This window comes from Leptonychotes weddellii, chromosome 5 (assembly GCF_054177405.1).
Source record: "Leptonychotes weddellii isolate Sample4059 chromosome 5, ASM5417740v2, whole genome shotgun sequence".
NCBI lineage: Eukaryota > Metazoa > Chordata > Mammalia > Carnivora > Phocidae > Leptonychotes > Leptonychotes weddellii.
Window position 1 is genome coordinate 69,861,035 of NC_138373.1, and position 17,325 is coordinate 69,878,359.

The window sequence follows — 17,325 nt, forward strand, 5'->3', positions numbered from 1 at the left end:
AAGTTGGGTATTCATCCTTTCTGATGGCTGAGTAATATTCCATTGTATATATGGACCACATCTTCTTTATCCATTCATCTGTTGAAGGGCATCTCTGCTCTTTCCACAGTTTGGCTATTGCGGACATTGCTGCTATGAACATTGGGGTGCATATGGCCCTTCTTTTCACTACATCTGTGTCTTTGGGGTAAATACCCAGTAGTGCCATTGCTGGATCATAGGGTAGCTCTATATTTAATTTTTTGAGGCATCTCCACACTGTTTTCCAAAGTGGCTGTATTCTTGAAAAATTTAACAGGACAGTCCTGGGGTCCATGACCTTGGTGTACTCCTAGGTGGCTTGAATACATTGACATTGCCTTGCCTTTCCTTCCACAGGAAATGCTGAAGGATGAGGTGCGGACACTCACCTACCGGAACTCCATGTACCACAATAAGCATGTGTTCAAGGACAAAGTGGTGCTGGACGTTGGGAGTGGTACTGGGATCCTTTCCATGTTTGCTGCCAAAGCAGGGGCCAAGAAAGTATTTGGGGTGAGCATGCGACTCCCTCCCTCCTGTTGGCTCCTATAGAACCAGCTGCCTCCTACCTTCTCCTGTCCCTCCTACAAGTACAAATCTAGGTCCATTCCTTGCTGGGACCACACCCTCGAGGAGAGGTAGAGAAAATCAAGTGTGACTCTCAGGAGGTGGGGCAAGCTCGCAGGGCTCCCTGTCACTTGGGCATTGCTTCTGGCTCCTTTCCCTGACAAATGCTGACATTTACGGAGGATTTTTGACTTTCTGGAAATCATTCTGGTGTCATCATTACCTTAGAGCACTTAGTCCTACCATCAGCTTGAGAAGCAGTGCTGTGTGGTTATATGTGTGGGCTTTGGCTTGAATCTCTGCTCTGTGTGACTGTGGATAATTCACTTCTGTACCTCTGTTTCTCCATCTATAAATGGCCCTAGGAACAATACCTCGCCCATGCGGTGATTGTGAAGAATAAATGAGTTTAATACATATGTAAAGTGTTTAGAACAGGGCCTGGCATATGACCAATGCTCAGTGTCTAATATTAATATAGTTGGGATGAGGCCCTAGGGGATAATAACAAGACAATCTCCTTCCTTTGTTCGTTAAAGGGCAAGTTGGTAAGTTTAAATTCTGCTGCTCTGGCTGCTGCAGCCCCTCCAGATAGAAATGGAGGCTGACATAGAATGGAGGGCTCCCAGCCTTCCTCTGGCTACTCTACAGAGCTGGGCACTGCTTGATGACAGGGAGGCTGTGGGCTCTGGAGCTGGGAAGAAACTGTGAAAAAGAAAATCTCTTGAGTGGCTGGCTGATGTTTGAAAAACGCAGAGGGCCCAAGGCTAGAATATGGGAATTGGTCTTGAGCAAAATTTAAGACACACTACAATTAAGCTCCCAGTGTGCACACAAGACAGCTGCTTGCAGAAGCCCATGGTAGCTGAGCAACTTTCAGTGGGGCTTTGTTCTGTGTGCATTTAGCTGCGTGGTCCTGTAGCCTGTGCTGACAATCCCAGAGCCCTCCACATCCCCTTGGCCAACCCCGTTTGGCCTCAGAGGCCTGTCCCTGAGTCCCCAGCAGCGACAACGTTCCTTCTCCATGCCTCACTTGGAAAGTGCCTAGGCGTTGGCTGTAGAGGTCTTCTAGAAACCTGGGCCATCCTTGAGGCATCTCCACCACAGACTTGACTGAAAAAGCTGAGATGTACTCAGCTGAGGAGACGGGCCAATCCGGATGCCCCAGGTCAAGTCCTGCCCCTCCCCACCTTCCAGCTCTCCTTCACTGGGCCCTCCTCACCCAAAGGGAGGCTTTCCAGCAAGGGACAGACTCCACTTCCAATGAGGTCACAAAACCTCAGGGTGGGACTTGGTTTGTCTGGCCATCCCTCTGCCCGCCCTCCCAGCACTGTCTCAGAGGCCTCATCTCAGCCCCTGTCCAGCTGGGGAATGGGTAGCCAAGGGCTGAGCAATGAAAGGGCTGGGCTGTCCCTCACTGGCTTCTAAGTGGCCAGCGGCCCCAGCTAAGGAGCTGTCAGGAGGCGCCCCCTTGGCGCCTTCCAGCTGTGGCGACTATCCCAACTGTCCCAATCTGTCTGCCTCCCGGGCTTTTGCTGTCACTGCTCTTTTCTAAACAGCTCCCACATTTAGCTGGGCCTCTTTCCTGATGGCCCATTTCACAGGTTCTTCTGTTCCAGGCTCCCCTTTCTACCCACTGCTCTTCTCCAGAGAGAGAGAGAAGTAGAGGGAGAGAGAGGGAGAGGGAGAGAAGAGAGAAGGGGAAAAGGAAAGCAGGGGGGCAAAGACAGGAGAAGAGAAAAGAGGGCTGTAAGGCCGCCCCCCCGGGGGCTGGGGCTTGGGGGCCGTCATGCTCTGAGTGGATCACATGCTTTGGCTTATTTAACCCACACAATGACCAAGTAAAACAGGGACTGTTTCCTCACTTAGGAGGAAACTGAGGGGCAGGTGGAGAGTGGCTGAGGCTGAATGTGAATCCAGGCTGCCTGGCTCCAGGTCACTCTCCTCTGGCCAGGAGGAGGCCTGCCACTTCCTTCTGAATCCCCCAACTTGGATACCAGGCCCTCCATTGTGAAGCAGTAGCTGGGAATCAGCCTCCGGCAAAGGCAGACAGACTCAATGCAAGAGCCACAGTCCTGCCAATTCAGAGGGCTGCACTGTAGTCTTCAGTCTACTAGAAAATAACTGTATGGCTGTGGGCAGGTCACCATACCCCTCCAGGCTCAGCTTCTCCATCGGCTAAATTGGTGCCAGACATGCTGTGATCTTTTTTATGCCTCACTCCTCTGTTCTGTGCCCTTTCTAGATTGAATGTTCCAGTATTTCTGACTACTCAGAGAAGATCATTAAGGCCAACCACTTGGACAACAGTAAGACACACCTCCACGTATTTTCCCACGGAGGGAGGGAGTGAGGGGGCTTGCACTTTCTTGTTTGGGTGGTATAGACTGACATAAGAGGGAAGAGTACAGAGCACTTGGCCTTGGAATGGTGGAGCCTGGCTGAGGCCCTATTTGCAGGATGGTGCCCAGGAGGTTCTGAGGTTCCCCATCCCAGCCATCTCAGCCAAGGGCACGTTATTCCCAGCTCAGCTTCCATGGCTTAGCCACCATTCCTTCTGCTTGGCCCCAGCTGTAGGCATTCTATTGCTCTTCCTCCTCTTCTTTCCTCTGCACGGCCCCCAGCCCCACCTCTCCCTGTAAGCTAACCAGGGGCATCCTAGCAGACTCCGGGCTCTGCCTTTGGAGAAATGCGGTCCTCTACTGCCCACCGGGCCTGTTGCTGATGAAGCTGTCTTGGCAATTAGGCTGCCCTTGGGAGTGGGACCTTCTCCAGGCTGGAGTCTGATTATAAAGAGAGGTGTCCTCTCTACCCTTCCTCCCCTCACTCCTTTCCCATGCATTGCAACAGTTCCCAGGCCCTTTGTCCTGGAACCTATCTTGAACACACTCACACCCACAAGTGTCCCAGATCCAAAGAACTCCTTGCATCTTTTATCAGTCAACCTGATGTGATTTAGCCCCCAAGTCCTGTGCTGAGCTGGGCCAGATCATGTAGGTTGTATAAACTAGGAAAGCCAAGTTGAATTTTTTTTTCTAAGGATGATGGAGGCATTTTGGAGAAGTGGTTCCTATGGAGTATGGATCAGAATGGGTTGTAGGCATCAAGAGTGTAAGCAGAGACTCATTGGGCTATTTCAGTGCTCGGGGGATGTACTGTGGCAAGGATGGTGGCAGTGGAGGTGATTTGAGCACTTGGGCAAAATGCAAGGGGACCTACTGACGCAATGCATATTGGAATGATAAAAAGACAGGAGCAAGGGCTGTTTTGTTGCCTTGAGTAATGGGGGGGCGGTGGTGGAAGACTGAAAGTAGAGAATTCCTAGGGGTGATGGGAGGGAGAAAGGAGTCAAAAGTTCTCTTCAGCCCATGTCAGGTTTGAGATGGACATCCAATAGACATGTTAAGTAAGATGGGATATATAAGTCTAGAGTTCCAGGGAGAACCATATAGAGTTGGGAGTCTTTGGCATATGGATTTTATTTGAAGCTAGAGCATGATGTCACTTAAGGATAAAGTAGAGCTGGAAGAAAAGAAATGGGCCAAAGATAGGGCTCTAGAGCATTTTAATATCTGGAGGGCAAGCAGAGGAGAAGGGGCCAGCAAGAGGCAGAGAAGATACCCCCAGTGAGGCTGGTGGACCTTCAGGAGAGAGATGTACCATGAAGTCAAGGGAAGGAGATAGGGCCGAGTGTAGGGAATGCTAAGAGATCAAGTAAGGTAAGAATAGAGAAGTGACCATTGAGTTTGGCCACATGGAAGGTACTGGTGTTCTAAACAAGAGCGGACTCAATGTGGGGGGGTTTCTGAAGTCCAGTTAGAGTAGGTTAAGGGAGGGCTATAAGTAAGTCTTCTTGCTGTGCTGGGGCACAGAAAAATGGAACTGTATCTACAGGGGAATGTGGGGCCAAGGGAGGGAGTTGTTTTTTAAGGCTAGAGATATGGAAACATGTGTGTTTGATTCAATTGTCCAGGAGAAAGATACAGGAGTGAGGCCCTTGAGTTCAGAGCACAGGTTCAGGGGTTGGCCTTTTTCTTGGAGTAGGGAACCAGAGGGAAAGTGGAGGGTGTGGGTCCAGACAGAGGTGGGCTGGCAGTGGAAAGCCCCTGGTTTATTGCCTCCATTTCCTTTTCAAAGAATAAGACAGTCATTGGCAGAGAAGAAGGTGATGAGAAGAGACATGAGAAGGGATGGAATGGTCTTTTAGGAGGGAGAAAGGCAGATATAGTAGTAGGACTAGTGGGGATTGCTGGGGAGTGGTCAGTGCCTGCTGGAGATGAGTCAACACAGACAGGCAGTAAGCTTGGTCCACGCCTGAATTTCCCCCTACCACGCTCACCAGCTTGGGTGTGAGGAGGACTGCCTGGGTGGGGCATTTGATGGCAGAGCCTGGGAGTTGACTGCAATAATGGATCATGGAATCTAAGCTGGGGAAGGCAGGAAGTGAGGAAGGGAAGGGGGCGATGGTGGGTGAGCCACAGCACAAAAGGTTAGGGGTGGGCCACAAAAGGGGTCCAGAGGCCTCTTTCCAGCCTGAGTAGGGGAAGTGTTGCTCAGACACCCCTGACCTCTGGCCTTGGTGTCCAGCCTCTCTCGGTTCGCTCAGGGGAGCCGGCTGTTTCCTACGCTCCTCGGAATAGTACCTGACGTGGGCAGAAGGGAAAGAGGTGAGCGCTCTACTTGCCTACTACGATGGAAAAGAAGACTGGCCAGTTATTTCTCTACAAGGGTGAATCGGCCTGCCATCCCCCATGTTTTCATCGGATATCCCTTTCTCCAGCTCTGTGCCACAGCCGTGGAAGCTGAGGTTAGGAGAGCTAGGGCAGAACCTTCGGTCTTGGCTTTGCTCATGTCCTCTCCCCTGAAGTGTGTTTACGTTGATGTGGTAGCCCCAGCAGTGGCTGCCAATCCTGAAAATGAACATCAAAACCTCTTAGGAGAGGAGGGTGTGTGCAAATAGATGTCTGACCTGACGTCCTCTCAGTCCCATCCCTGGGCCCTAAGAGGCCTTCAAAGGACATTTGGACCATCCTTGCCTCTGTACAGGTTCTCTTGCGCAAGGACGTCTGCCCTTGGAGGGAAGTTCTGCCCAGCCCCCACTTACTTGTCATCTGTCTCTTGCTGCTGTCGGGATCTAGAGCCGTAGCCCCCCTGGTTTGCCGAGGTCGGCTGCCCATAGCCATTGGTAGCAGTGTGTGGGGCAGGCCTGAGCGGGAGAGGGGAGAACATTAGCTGAGGAGTGCCTGACCTCAGGAGAAGAGCAGTTTGGCTCTGGAGGCTTGCCAGGAAAAAGAAAGCCCACAACTCCTCACCATGAACTCTGGTCACACCTCGAGGGCCCCCCTCCCCCTCCCTGCTTCAGACTCCTGTAAACTATTTTATTCCCCTTCCTTTCCTTTTTCCCTTCTTTCCTTTAACCCTCAGAACATTCCACTTTATAGAAAAGGTGCAAGTTTCTCTTTTTCCCTGAATGCTTTGAAAGCAAGTTGTTGACATGAGGCCCCATCAGCCCTGAAGACACAAATGTGTGTGTCCTACAAACCGGGACATTTCTCTGCATAGCCACACTGCGCCCATCAAAATCAGGAGACTAGCGTTCTTACATTATTGTTATTGAGCACTCAGATCCTACTGTTGGCCACTTGTCGAAAATAACACCCTTTATAGCAAAAGGATTCTGTTTCAAACCACGTGTTGCATTTAGTTGACATATCTCTGGTTGCCTTCAGGCTGGAGCAGCCAGACTTTCCTTGACTCTTGTCATCTTGATGCTTGAGGATCGCAGGCCAGAGTTCTGTAGAATGTCCCTCCGTCTGGGGATGTAGGATGCCTCTGCACTAATGGGTTCAGCTGAGATGCTGTGTCCTTCTCCCTGCACGCTCTTGGGGACATGCAGTTTGGATTTGTCCTGTCACTGACAGCATTGACTTTGATCCCTGCTTAAGGTGATGTCTACCAGGCTTCTCCACGGTCACATTGCTCCTTCTCCTTTTGTAATGAGTAGGATTTTCTGGGGGAGGCGGTTTGAAACCATGTAAATACTTCATTCATTATCATTAATTCCTTATTTTATTCAATAGGTTATGTCTGTTATTATCAATACTCATTTTGAAACACAAATTGTTCCTAATTTGGTCACAGGACCCCCTTCAAGCTGGCTTCTGCATCCTTTTGTCATTCCTTCTTCATTTTTTTTGTGAGCTTTCTTATTTTCTGGCACAAATGTTCCAGGTTCACCTTGTACTTTACATGGCTTTGTTTTAGAATCAGTCATTTCTCCAAGGAGTCTTGAAGTCCATTTAGTGGACGATGGCATTTAGAAACTAGGATCTGGGGCTAAGTGTCCTCATTGATTTTAGGGCGTTGATGTCCCCAGGGCTGCTTCAGTGGAAAGAACTAGAGAAGTGTGTGTGTATGTGTGTACATAGGCATTTACATAACGTGTGTTTCTGAATCTATCTACACATACTGTCAAGTGTGAGTTCACGTGATGCCTTGGCTGCAACCAGCCCCACCAGGTGCTCTAACTTCCTCCCTTCCCACGTTGGAGATTCCTTTCTCTGATGGTGAAAAATCTGGCTCTCACTATTCTTAACATGTTTACTTATTGAATCAATCCCACCGTATGTGCACCATCTCCCACTGTCAACACCTCGTGCCCAGTGCAGATGTGTCTGTCACCCCGTGCTGGGCTCTGACACGTGCATGGGCACTCTCCTCTCCCTGCTCGACTCCAGTCCGCTGAGCCAGGCTTGCTTCCTGTGCAGGGACCCACTCGCCCCCTTGGACCCTCCCCTCACATCCAGTGTACCAAGGGGGAGGGAACTCCAGGGCCAGGGGCCCTTCCAAGGCAACGTTGTTCCCACTTCTTCCTTCCCCGAGCACAGCAATAGGTGGCCGCCCAGGGCCCCGACTGTGGCACCTGCTCACTCAGCCTTGGCATGTGTACTGGAAAGAGGACAGCTTGACTGTATGAATGCTTCCATGGAAATGCTTTTGAAATGTTGCAACAGCCAGTTGTGTGGGGCTCAGGAGTGTAGGTGTAGAGACATAAATAACAACACAGGACATAAAATACCTGCCACCCAGAATCAATCAAGCCCTTTCCCCATCTACCTCCACACGGTTCCTGGGGAGGGGTTTATCCCCATGGAGACACACACCTCCACGAAGCCACCTGCAGCGGTCTCACAGCGTCACATGGCTTCTACCACACGGGTGGCCCACTCTTTGACTTAAGCACTATTATTTCCTCTGTTTCCCTGCTGAGGAAGCCAGGGTGCTATTGCCGGGATGCCTCAAAAGGCAGATTTGTTTGTGAAAGTTGACATAGGTGCTCAGAGATTGATGAAATGTTTATAGTTTTAGGAACAAAAGAATTAGAACCCATGTACTTCTCAGAAAACTAAAGGGAGAAAGTGTACCCCTCCTTTCCTCTCTCTTTTTCTACCTGCGCACGTCCTAAAGCAGGAGAGTCGCGGACGGAGAGGTCTGAGTGTAACGTACCCCGGCAGAGTGGCAGTGGACAGCAAGCTCTGCAACGTCCCAGGAGGGGTGGCTCTGTCCTGTCACCTCACCTCCTGCCCAGAGAGGAGCTAGGTCCCTGTGCAGCCTGCGGGGGTCCTGGGGGGATGCGAGAGAGCATTCACCGAGTGCCCAGTGTTAGGCTTCCTGCGTAGTAGGTGCTCAAAAAGCATTAAGTGTGGGTCCGTTTGAGCACTTTGCTATTTCTTAGCCCCACACTCAGTGACTTCCATAGACGATGCTTGAATTATCTGCTGTAGCAGGCTTCCTCCCGTGCCCTGGAGCCATGCAGTCCTGGAGGTGGCCCTGACAGGGACCCCGCCACTGGCCACCTGCGAGCCACCCTTGGGAGAAGCTTTGGCTCCTCGGGGGCATCCGCCTCCCTGCAACCTTGCCCACGCTCCCTTTCTTTCCTCTGGGGCCACGTGGCGTAGAAGCCTCCTCCTCAGGCGGCAGTCCTTCTCCCACATCCCCCGACGGTCCTTCACCCCTGGCTTTGGTTTGAGTCACCCTCTCACCCTCAGAGTCATGCTAAGAAATAAACCCAACTGGCGCCTGGAGGGACCCAGATGCTGTGCTGCTGGCCCCGTGGCTCCAGTGTCCATTAGGAATCATAGAAACCGCATGTCATCTGGTGCTGAGCTGGAATCAGCTACAATCTGTTGTCTGTCCATACCCGTATCTGTCATCTATCGGAGTTACTGCCAAGCTGTAGTTCCTAACCTATGTCTTGAATACAAACGGAGAGTTGCCCTTTTTATTCATGGTAGACTTCATGCTGGTAGATTTGGTCCTTCCTTACAACTGCTAGGAATCCCGAGAGCATGGCTCTCCCAGGGTCACCATTCCTGCATCTCTGATGGGAGCCCTGGGGTGAGCGTGAAGTGCCTGTAGCCTGGTCTGCGTTCAGCTCTTGATCAGCACCTTTGAATACAGCCAAGTAGCCAGTGGTGAAGCCATACAGTAATATGGCATATCCATGATGATCCCATGGAGGCAAGGATGTGCCCACATCGCTCACCACGGGCATGGGGAGGGGGGTGCGGGTGAAGAGCATTGACTCTGGACCCAGGCTTCCTGGTTCACACTCAGTTCTGCCCAATTAGCTTGTGATCTTGGACCCCTCATTTTCTGTGCCTCAGTTTCCCCATCTGTGAAATAGGAACAATAGCGGGGCATATCTCATAGGGTCATTGTGATAATCCCATGTTACTAGGGAAAACCACGGTGTGCCGAAACAGGCTCCTACAGGCTCCTGAGGACGGACTGTGAAATTTTCAGTACATTTGTTATATGGATGAAGCCACTCTGGTGGCTTGAAATCGGCCACCATGGGAATATTTATACCACAGAAATCAGCAAATGCTACAAATCAGGGCTACTTCCCCCGAAACCCCAATTGGTCATACTAGCACACCTCTGTGTAAAACACGATACCTCGTGGGCAGTAAGCGGCCAATAAATGTTCGCTATTGTTATTATTATTTCATTTACTAACTTGACTAATAACCCTGTCAAAAGAAGAAGTGAGATCAATCAGATATAATTGTTTTTAATGAACCTGCACTGGTGACTGCTGGCGGTTGCTACTTCCGTTCCTAACTGCTCGTGAAGCAGCCTATTAATAACCTTAGGGCTGGTTTTCACACACTCGTTCCTTCAGGCATCGTTGTGCCACGCTCCATACCCTGTGCCAGGTGCTGGGTGCCAATCGCAGACCCAACAGGCAGGCTCTTGCTCTGGTGAAGCTCACCGTCTCACGGAGAGAACCGACATGAACGCAAGTGAACAGACATCATGGTAGAATTACAAATCACGACAGGTTTTAGAACAAGACACGATGGGGCCATTGAGCAAAGTGGGGTGCCCACTTCCGACTGGGGGGTCGTAATGGCATTCTGGAGCCGGCTCACATGGCTCACACTGCCTTGTACTTTTCTTCCCAACTGCGCACGGGTGACGTCCCGGGGTGAGCAGAAATCAGCCATGGTGGAGATATTTGCACCACAGACACCAGCAAGCACCTTGGCCCCACTCCCGGAGCCGGTTGTTAGACACTGACCAGCACAGTACTGGAAGTGAGGAAGCTTCTGGAGGGAGGCCCCTGAGGCACAGACCTGACGGACGAAGAGGCCAGCTGCTGAGTGGACAGAAGTGTGTCACGCAGAGGGACCGTCCATGCCAGCTCCCCGAGATGAGAGACACTTTGTGCCTGTCCCACGTAAGCTCTAGGTAGTGAGCGACAGTGACACCTGGGATGATTTCCTGAGTCCTGGGGCCTCGGGGAGGCTTTGCTCTCTTCTACACTTGCACTGATTCAACCACCCTGTCCCGTTCCACTGCCTTCCTCATCCCTGCCCCCACTTGGCCAAGCCCGCACAATCCTCTGCCTGTGGCCAATGTGTGAGGTATCTTCCCAGGCTGTGCCGTGCCAGGGGTCCTAAGTGGTGGGCAATAGCTTGGGGTGGGGTGAGTCCCGGTGTGGTTTTGATTGCCTGAGTGTTAGTCCAGCTGTGCAGGGTCTCTGGCCAGAGAAGTTCTCTGGCCAAAACTAGCAGGACTTCAGAGCTTTAGCTAAGCAGACAAGGTCCTCGGTCCTCAAGGGAACCAGAGCAGGCTAAGGCACAAAGCCAGGCAGATGATGTACTAGGGACAAGACAGAAGTTCAAGCCCTATGTTCTCGGGCAAAGGGGGGCTGGGGAAGAAAGGGGTTACCATATTGAAGTTTCTACTATACTGCGGCTATGAAGCACCCATGGCTCATCTCTGCCACTCCAGTTATAGGGTCTGTTGGCTGTAGAGTATATTCCAAGTCCCACCAGATATTGGGGGTAAAGTTGTTGTTGTCCTCTTTGTCCCATCACTACTGGCTCAAGAATGGGGCTAGGTCTGACCTTGTAAGAGAGATTTATCCATGTATCTGGACCATGGGAACCTGAGACAGAGCTGATACCAGGGGGTTGGATGGGTTCTTCCTCCACCATCCTGATAGGCTCATGATGGCTCTACCTCTCCTCACCCTACTAACCAATCTGACAGCCTTCAGGAGGAGGATGGGTTAGTCCTTGGCCTTCTCTGATTTCTTTTCCTCCATCATTCCCAAGCAGTTGCTTCGTATCCACAGCAATCCCACGAGGTATTTAAGGCAGATACTATATCGGCTGCAGGTGAAGGAAGGGAACCTCAGGGAGGCTGGTGACTTGTACCAGGTTATAAAACAGGCCTCGCTTTTGGCTCTACCTTTTGATTTCTCTAAACTCCAGTTTTCTCATTAGGCAGATGGAATAATAAAAACCAACTGCACAGGTTCCTGTGAGGGTTACAGAGATAATATAAGTGAAATCAACTCTGCAAAGCTGCTATTCAAATGCTAGTAATTTTTTACTATCCTAATTAGGACTGGTTTGAGGATCTTTTGTCTTTCAACCCAAATACCCTTTTTTCAAAATTGCTTATTCATCCATTCATTCATTCAGCAATGATTCCTGATGTTTGTGAGGAGTCAAGTGCTCTGTGAGGTCCTGGAAATAGGACGCTAGGATAGGCAATTAAGAAGAAGAGATTGCAGCCTGGAGGTGAGTCAGGCCCTTGGAAGGTGTGTGGCAGCTGGCGTGGGTGTCGCCAAAATAGGCAGGTGAACAACATGGCAAGGTAGTTGGGGGGCGGCTAGTGGCCATGCTGCGGTGGGGGTGGCATCAGAGAGGCTCTACTGCCTCAGAATGTGCCCCCACCTCGCACTCATGACCCTCATGCCCACTCCTCTCTGGCACAGGATCTGCTCTGGGAAACAGAAGAGTCTAACTTCGGACCTGTGGGGTCAGTTGACTCTGATGGACATGCTGGAGGCCCAGATGACATCAGGCTGTCCCGATTTGTTTTTTTTAAGTCAAACGAATAACTGTGAGTCAGTTTGGCTAGCTTTCTGTAATAAACACTCAAGATAAAAAGAAAACAAATCCAAAAAAAGAAAAAAAAAATCTGGATGTCTAATTTGCAAACTTGAAATTACAGGGGAAGAATCTCTGAATTTAGAGTTCAGAGTGCATTGCTCCTTGTTGTGCACTTAGTTATGATTAATCATTCCAAAATTTATGAGCCCTGGGCCTGTTGTTGGAACAAACTTTCCATCATCTCTATGGAGTAAAAACATAGCTCCAAAGAGGGACCTCAGTGCAACCTTGAGCTGACACAGGGTTAGTGATGTGGGGTCCAGATTGGGAGTGGGGTTCTGCAGCTCATAGCTGCTCAGAACCTGAGTATCAGTGGCTAAGATGCCCCTTGAAAAAGCTTGATGTGGAGAAGGTTCAGATGCCCACACAGTCCTTGGAACCAGCCCACTGCATTGCACTGGCCAATAGCCCTCCCCACCCCATTGGTTGCCGTAAAGCCCACCGCAAGAGGTAGCATTTTGCAGACTGGGAAATTGAATCTGGGAATTTAAATGGTTGCTGGTGTGACTGTAGAAAACAGGAAGAATATCCTTGATGATTCAGCTGGGCAATTATATTTGGGTCCATAGAAACAACATAGCCTCTTTTTTTTTTTTTTTAAATTAGCCTCAAGGAATTGGTGCAAATTAGTCAAACTGGAAATTGTAGGCACTGTTTCTTTATTGGTGTCAGCTACTACCAGTAAACTTTGCAGAATGCCTTTTACATGCTCAATATATATCTGAAGAATCGAAGCATTTTGGCACTGCAGAGCATCTTAGGAATTCTTAGGTTCAATCCCCCTTCTTTTTTCCCCCACAATAAAGAAATTGAGTCCCCAAAGGGGAGGAAATGTTTGATCAAGGTTTGTTGTCAGCTGGAAGAAGAACAGAAGTTGTCTGCCCCTAGGACACCGGCAGAAGGTTGTGGAAATCGAGCACTGTATAGAAACACCTGAGCAAGGGGATGAAGGGGGTCTGAAATCCAGTCCACCACTGGACTGAGAGGAGGCCTGCCTTTTTCCTTTCACAGAGGGCCCATCTACTCACCAAGCCAAGCAGGGGCTACATCTGCTCCAAAAAATGTTTGGATGCAGAATGGTGATGTTAAGTAAACAGAGGCACAGACTGTTGATTTTTTAAAACAGGGTTAATTGATACCTTCTACCTTTCTATGACCTACCGTGTGTATCTCTCTCTCTCTGTCTGTCTCTCATCTATCTATCTACGTACCTATCATCTGTTGTAGCCATAGTGATCAGAATTTAGCAACGAATGGATAGAGTGCTACTGCCGAGAACAGGGACAGCATTCACTCACGCTGGGGATACCCCAGGAATGTTCTGTACATACCCATCTGTCAGACTAGACTATAAGTTCTTGTCCATCTCTGCTTCTTGTAGTCCTATTGGAGTCCTGTTCATGGAACCATCCCCAGTGAGCCGTGTACTAGGCACCCAGAGTGGAGGCCGTGGGGCACCATGGGCAGGAGAAGGCATCTTCCCGAGCCACATGGAGGGCATGATCTAATGTAGGAGATGGAGCAGACTTATAGCCCCATAGACACATGCAAACATTAGGGAAGAGCCTTCAAGAAATGTGCAAAGAGAGAAGAAAGGGAGGCCACCTTGAGGGCATCACAATAAGTGAAAGAAGTCAGACAGAGAAAGATAAATATTGCATGGTTTCACCAAGAAGTGGAGTCTACAAAACCAAACCAAACCAAACCCAAACTCATAGACACAGAGGACAGATTGCTGGCAGCCAGAGGTGGGGTAGGGGATGGTGGGGAAAGGGTGAAGGGGATTAAGAGGTACAAACTTCCAGTTCTAAAATAAATAAGTCATGGGGATGTAATGTGCCGCATGAGGAATATAGTCAATAATTTGTATCACCTTTGTCTGGTGACGGACGGTAACTAGATTTATCGTGGTGATCAGTTCACAATGTACATATACAATGTCAAATCACTGTGTTGTGCACATGAAATGAATATACGTCGGTTACTCTTCAACAACAAAGATTTGCAAAAGTAGGACAAACCAAGCTTTGCACTCAAATAATGAGACAGGTGGGTCGGGCCTGTATCTGTCAACTCTTTTTCAGAATGAGAACTAAGTTAGGCACTCTCTTTGCGTTTTCAAAAATCCCTTACTTTGTTCCCTGTGAATTCTCTTGGTTCATCCTGGGCTCTCCTCTTGTTTGCGTTCCTGCTCTCGGGTTGTGGAGCCCCCCAGAGAAGCAGAACTTTGACACCTACTCCTCCCACCCCTTCCAAACCTTTTGGAGATGACTAGGCCTTCCTTGTTCTTACCACTTAGGGGCAGGGCTCATGCATAGTAGCCAGGAAGGCCACACAAGCCTGGGCCTCCCTCTAGAGCGATCAGGACCAACGTGCGTCTGCAAAGTATCTGACTGATCATGGAGGAGGCCTTATCTGGTTAAGACTTGATTAAACACCAGGTACTGGAGAGCAAATCATTAGAGGCTGCTAATGGGCACTTCATCAGCTGCATTATCCAATGTGAGGACATGAAACAAAACCAGTGACCTGTGTGCCCTTTGTCATCCAGGAGCCTCTAATCCAAATTCATTTTCATGAAGCTCAGATTCAGGACAGATGTGTTCTCTTTGTGTACAGGTTTTTGTTTTTTTGTTTTTTTTCACTCCTGAATACAAGCTCTTGTTCAATTTTCCCAGCAAAGCTCAGGCATGGTGTGATTTTTCAGAAGATGGTGCAGAAAGAGAATTTCAGAGCATGAATCTGTGTATCCTTTCAGAGGAAATGTTCAGATGGAATCAGCCAACCAATACATCACCCTGTCAATTTCATAGCAGCATCTAAGATAGTGTTTGCTATGATCTTTAGAGCAACCGATGCAAAAAAGAGACTCCAAGATTATGTGTATGACTATGTCAAATGATCAAAAACTCAACTAAGAAGTTTCTCCTGCCACGGAGGGATAGGAAGGTCTAGGAAGTGACTCATGAGCAGAGGTCACTAAGAGCAGGAGAGTGGTTCCATCCTTATCCCCCTCACCTTTCCATCAGCAAGGGGGGAAATTTCAGATGATGTGTACCTTCTCTTGAGCCCTGGCTATAAGCCTGGCACTTAACATTTGTTATTTCATCGTATCAGTTCAACTGCCCGCTAAGTAGATATTACTTTCCTTGGTTGTTTTCTGGGGAATCGGAGTTCAGTTAAGTCAAATAACTTGTGCAAAATCATATAGTTAATAATGAGAAGATCAGGACTTAAACCCCTGATTATAGAGCCCATGCTCTTGTCAAGACACCAAGTTGCCTTCCTCACGAAACCACTGGGGGATGAGCCCTGGATGTGAACATCTTTGCCCTTTGGATCTGAACCATCATGGTGGCTTAAAATGGGATGGGGACTGTGATCAGAGTGTTAGAGTCATAGCATATTAGACTGGCCTGTACTTCCACACCCACCATTCAACCTCTCTAAGCCTCACTTCAAAAATGAGAATAATAGTAACGTGCTTACTTCATGGAGTTGCGGGGAAGATCACATGATACGGTGCGTATCACAGGCTCGGCACAGGGGCCAGGACATAGTCACTGCCCTGTACATTTTGGGGAGAAAACATGCAAGTCGTTCGCAGTTTTCTTTGCATAACTAGCTTGGTGAAGGATGAGGTATGTCGCATCCTAAAAGCAGAATCAGAACAGGGCTAAAACCTGCAGGTCTGGCCCTGATGTGGGGTGCTCATGGTTCCAGGCTAGGGTCCCTGCAAAGTGTGGCCGTGGGGTTCCTATTTTCCAGTCATCACCATATTTAAGGGTAAAGTAGAAGAGGTGGAGCTGCCTGTGGAGAAGGTAGACATCATCATCAGCGAGTGGATGGGCTACTGTCTGTTCTATGAGTCAATGCTCAACACGGTGATCTTTGCCAGGGACAAGTGGCTGGTAAGTGTCCTGCATGCCGTCCCCTTGTTGGTCTGCTGGCTGTCCTGCTGCTCTACCCCTGGTCGACAGTCTAGGAAGAATATGAGGACTCCAGAGAGGGCTTGGGCTAGAAGGTCACCTCCTCCAGACCCCTCTCCTTAAACCAGATCTGCTTCAGGGGACAGAACGATGGTACCCAGGTCCAACATGTCTGCCTCATTGTTCTGTAGGGCTCACCTTGTCCTCTTTGGTTGTAATCAACACCCATTCTCTGTTGTCAAGACAAAAATCTCTTCTGGTCAACAGGTACTTAGGACTTGTTTGGCTGCCAGAGAGCTGAGCATGCTTCTGACTCTGGCTTGTCCAGGCTGTTCCCCATTGAACTTACCTTTGCCCCAGTTCATTTGTTCTATGGTCTCCACTTAGGTCCCTCAAGTTCTCCCCATTCCCAAATAAAAATTGGGCATTGTCATCCTAACCCTAACCCTGGCCAAGGTGACAGTCTGCTGAATGAGAAATGCTGGCAAGGGGGTGCCTGTCTGGTGACTCTATGTGCAGTTCAAAATGTGATGTCTTTGTCAGGTGAATAGATTACGAGACCCATTTCCCCACAATTCATCAACAGAAACCTGGAGGGCTTATGTTTCCAGACCGGGCAGCTTTGTACGTGGTAGCAATTGAAGACAGACAGTACAAGGACTTCAAAATCCACTGTAAGTCACCTTTTAAGTTTTTGTCTTTCTCACAGTTGGGGTGGGAGGTACTACAGTGGCTCTGAGATAAGCAACCAGCCTCATGAATACAGCTGATATGCCTATGGAGGAGTTTACCTGTGACTTATTCTGGATTCTTCCCTCTAGGCGTTTTCCCTTGGTCCCAAGGGTAGGAGGTCTGCAGAGAGAAAATAAGCAAAGCAGTTGATTTAAGAGACATATCCTGGGGTGAGAGAATGAAAGCAATGTGAATGAAAAATGAGCTGAAGCAACAGAAACTGATTTTTGTAGAGAACATCAGGCCAGGGGGCTGGGAGCCTGAGGAGTTTCGGTTATCCCAAAAGTCCACTACAGGGGTCAAAAATGGCAGATCGCTAGCCAGCTCGACCATTCTGAAGCCTGCCTTCATGCTACTTGAATTCATGAAAATGATAGTGACTCTTCTTCACATTAAGTAAAATATATATTCTTCTTTGCGGTTCTTTTGGGGGAATGGATGGCAGTGGGGGTGGGGAGAGATGGAGACTTTGCATGCCATATATGTGCAGTTGTGTACATGCGTGTGTCAGGGACTCATATCCAAACCTACATTCATACTGCTTTATCAGTTGAAAATTTGTTCTTTAGGGAAAAAAAGCCAAACAAACAAAAACCCTCTCC

The 17,325-nt window shown here is 49.2% G+C and overlaps 1 protein-coding gene across 2 annotated transcripts in view; it reads left to right on the top strand.

Moving 5' to 3' along the window:
- The window catches only part of PRMT8 (protein arginine methyltransferase 8), an 82,533-nt gene that overhangs the window by 42,527 nt on the left and 22,681 nt on the right, over positions 1-17,325 (top strand). The window contains exons 3-6 of one of the 2 annotated variants that reach the window (XM_081821066.1): positions 379-534; positions 2,834-2,897; positions 15,831-15,973; positions 16,578-16,665. In XM_081821066.1, coding sequence (XP_081677192.1) covers positions 379-534; positions 2,834-2,897; positions 15,831-15,973; positions 16,578-16,665 — 451 coding nt within the window. The remainder of the gene's footprint in view (positions 1-378; positions 535-2,833; positions 2,898-15,830; positions 15,974-16,577; positions 16,666-17,325) is intronic. The other variant, XM_081821067.1, reaches the window with a different exon arrangement.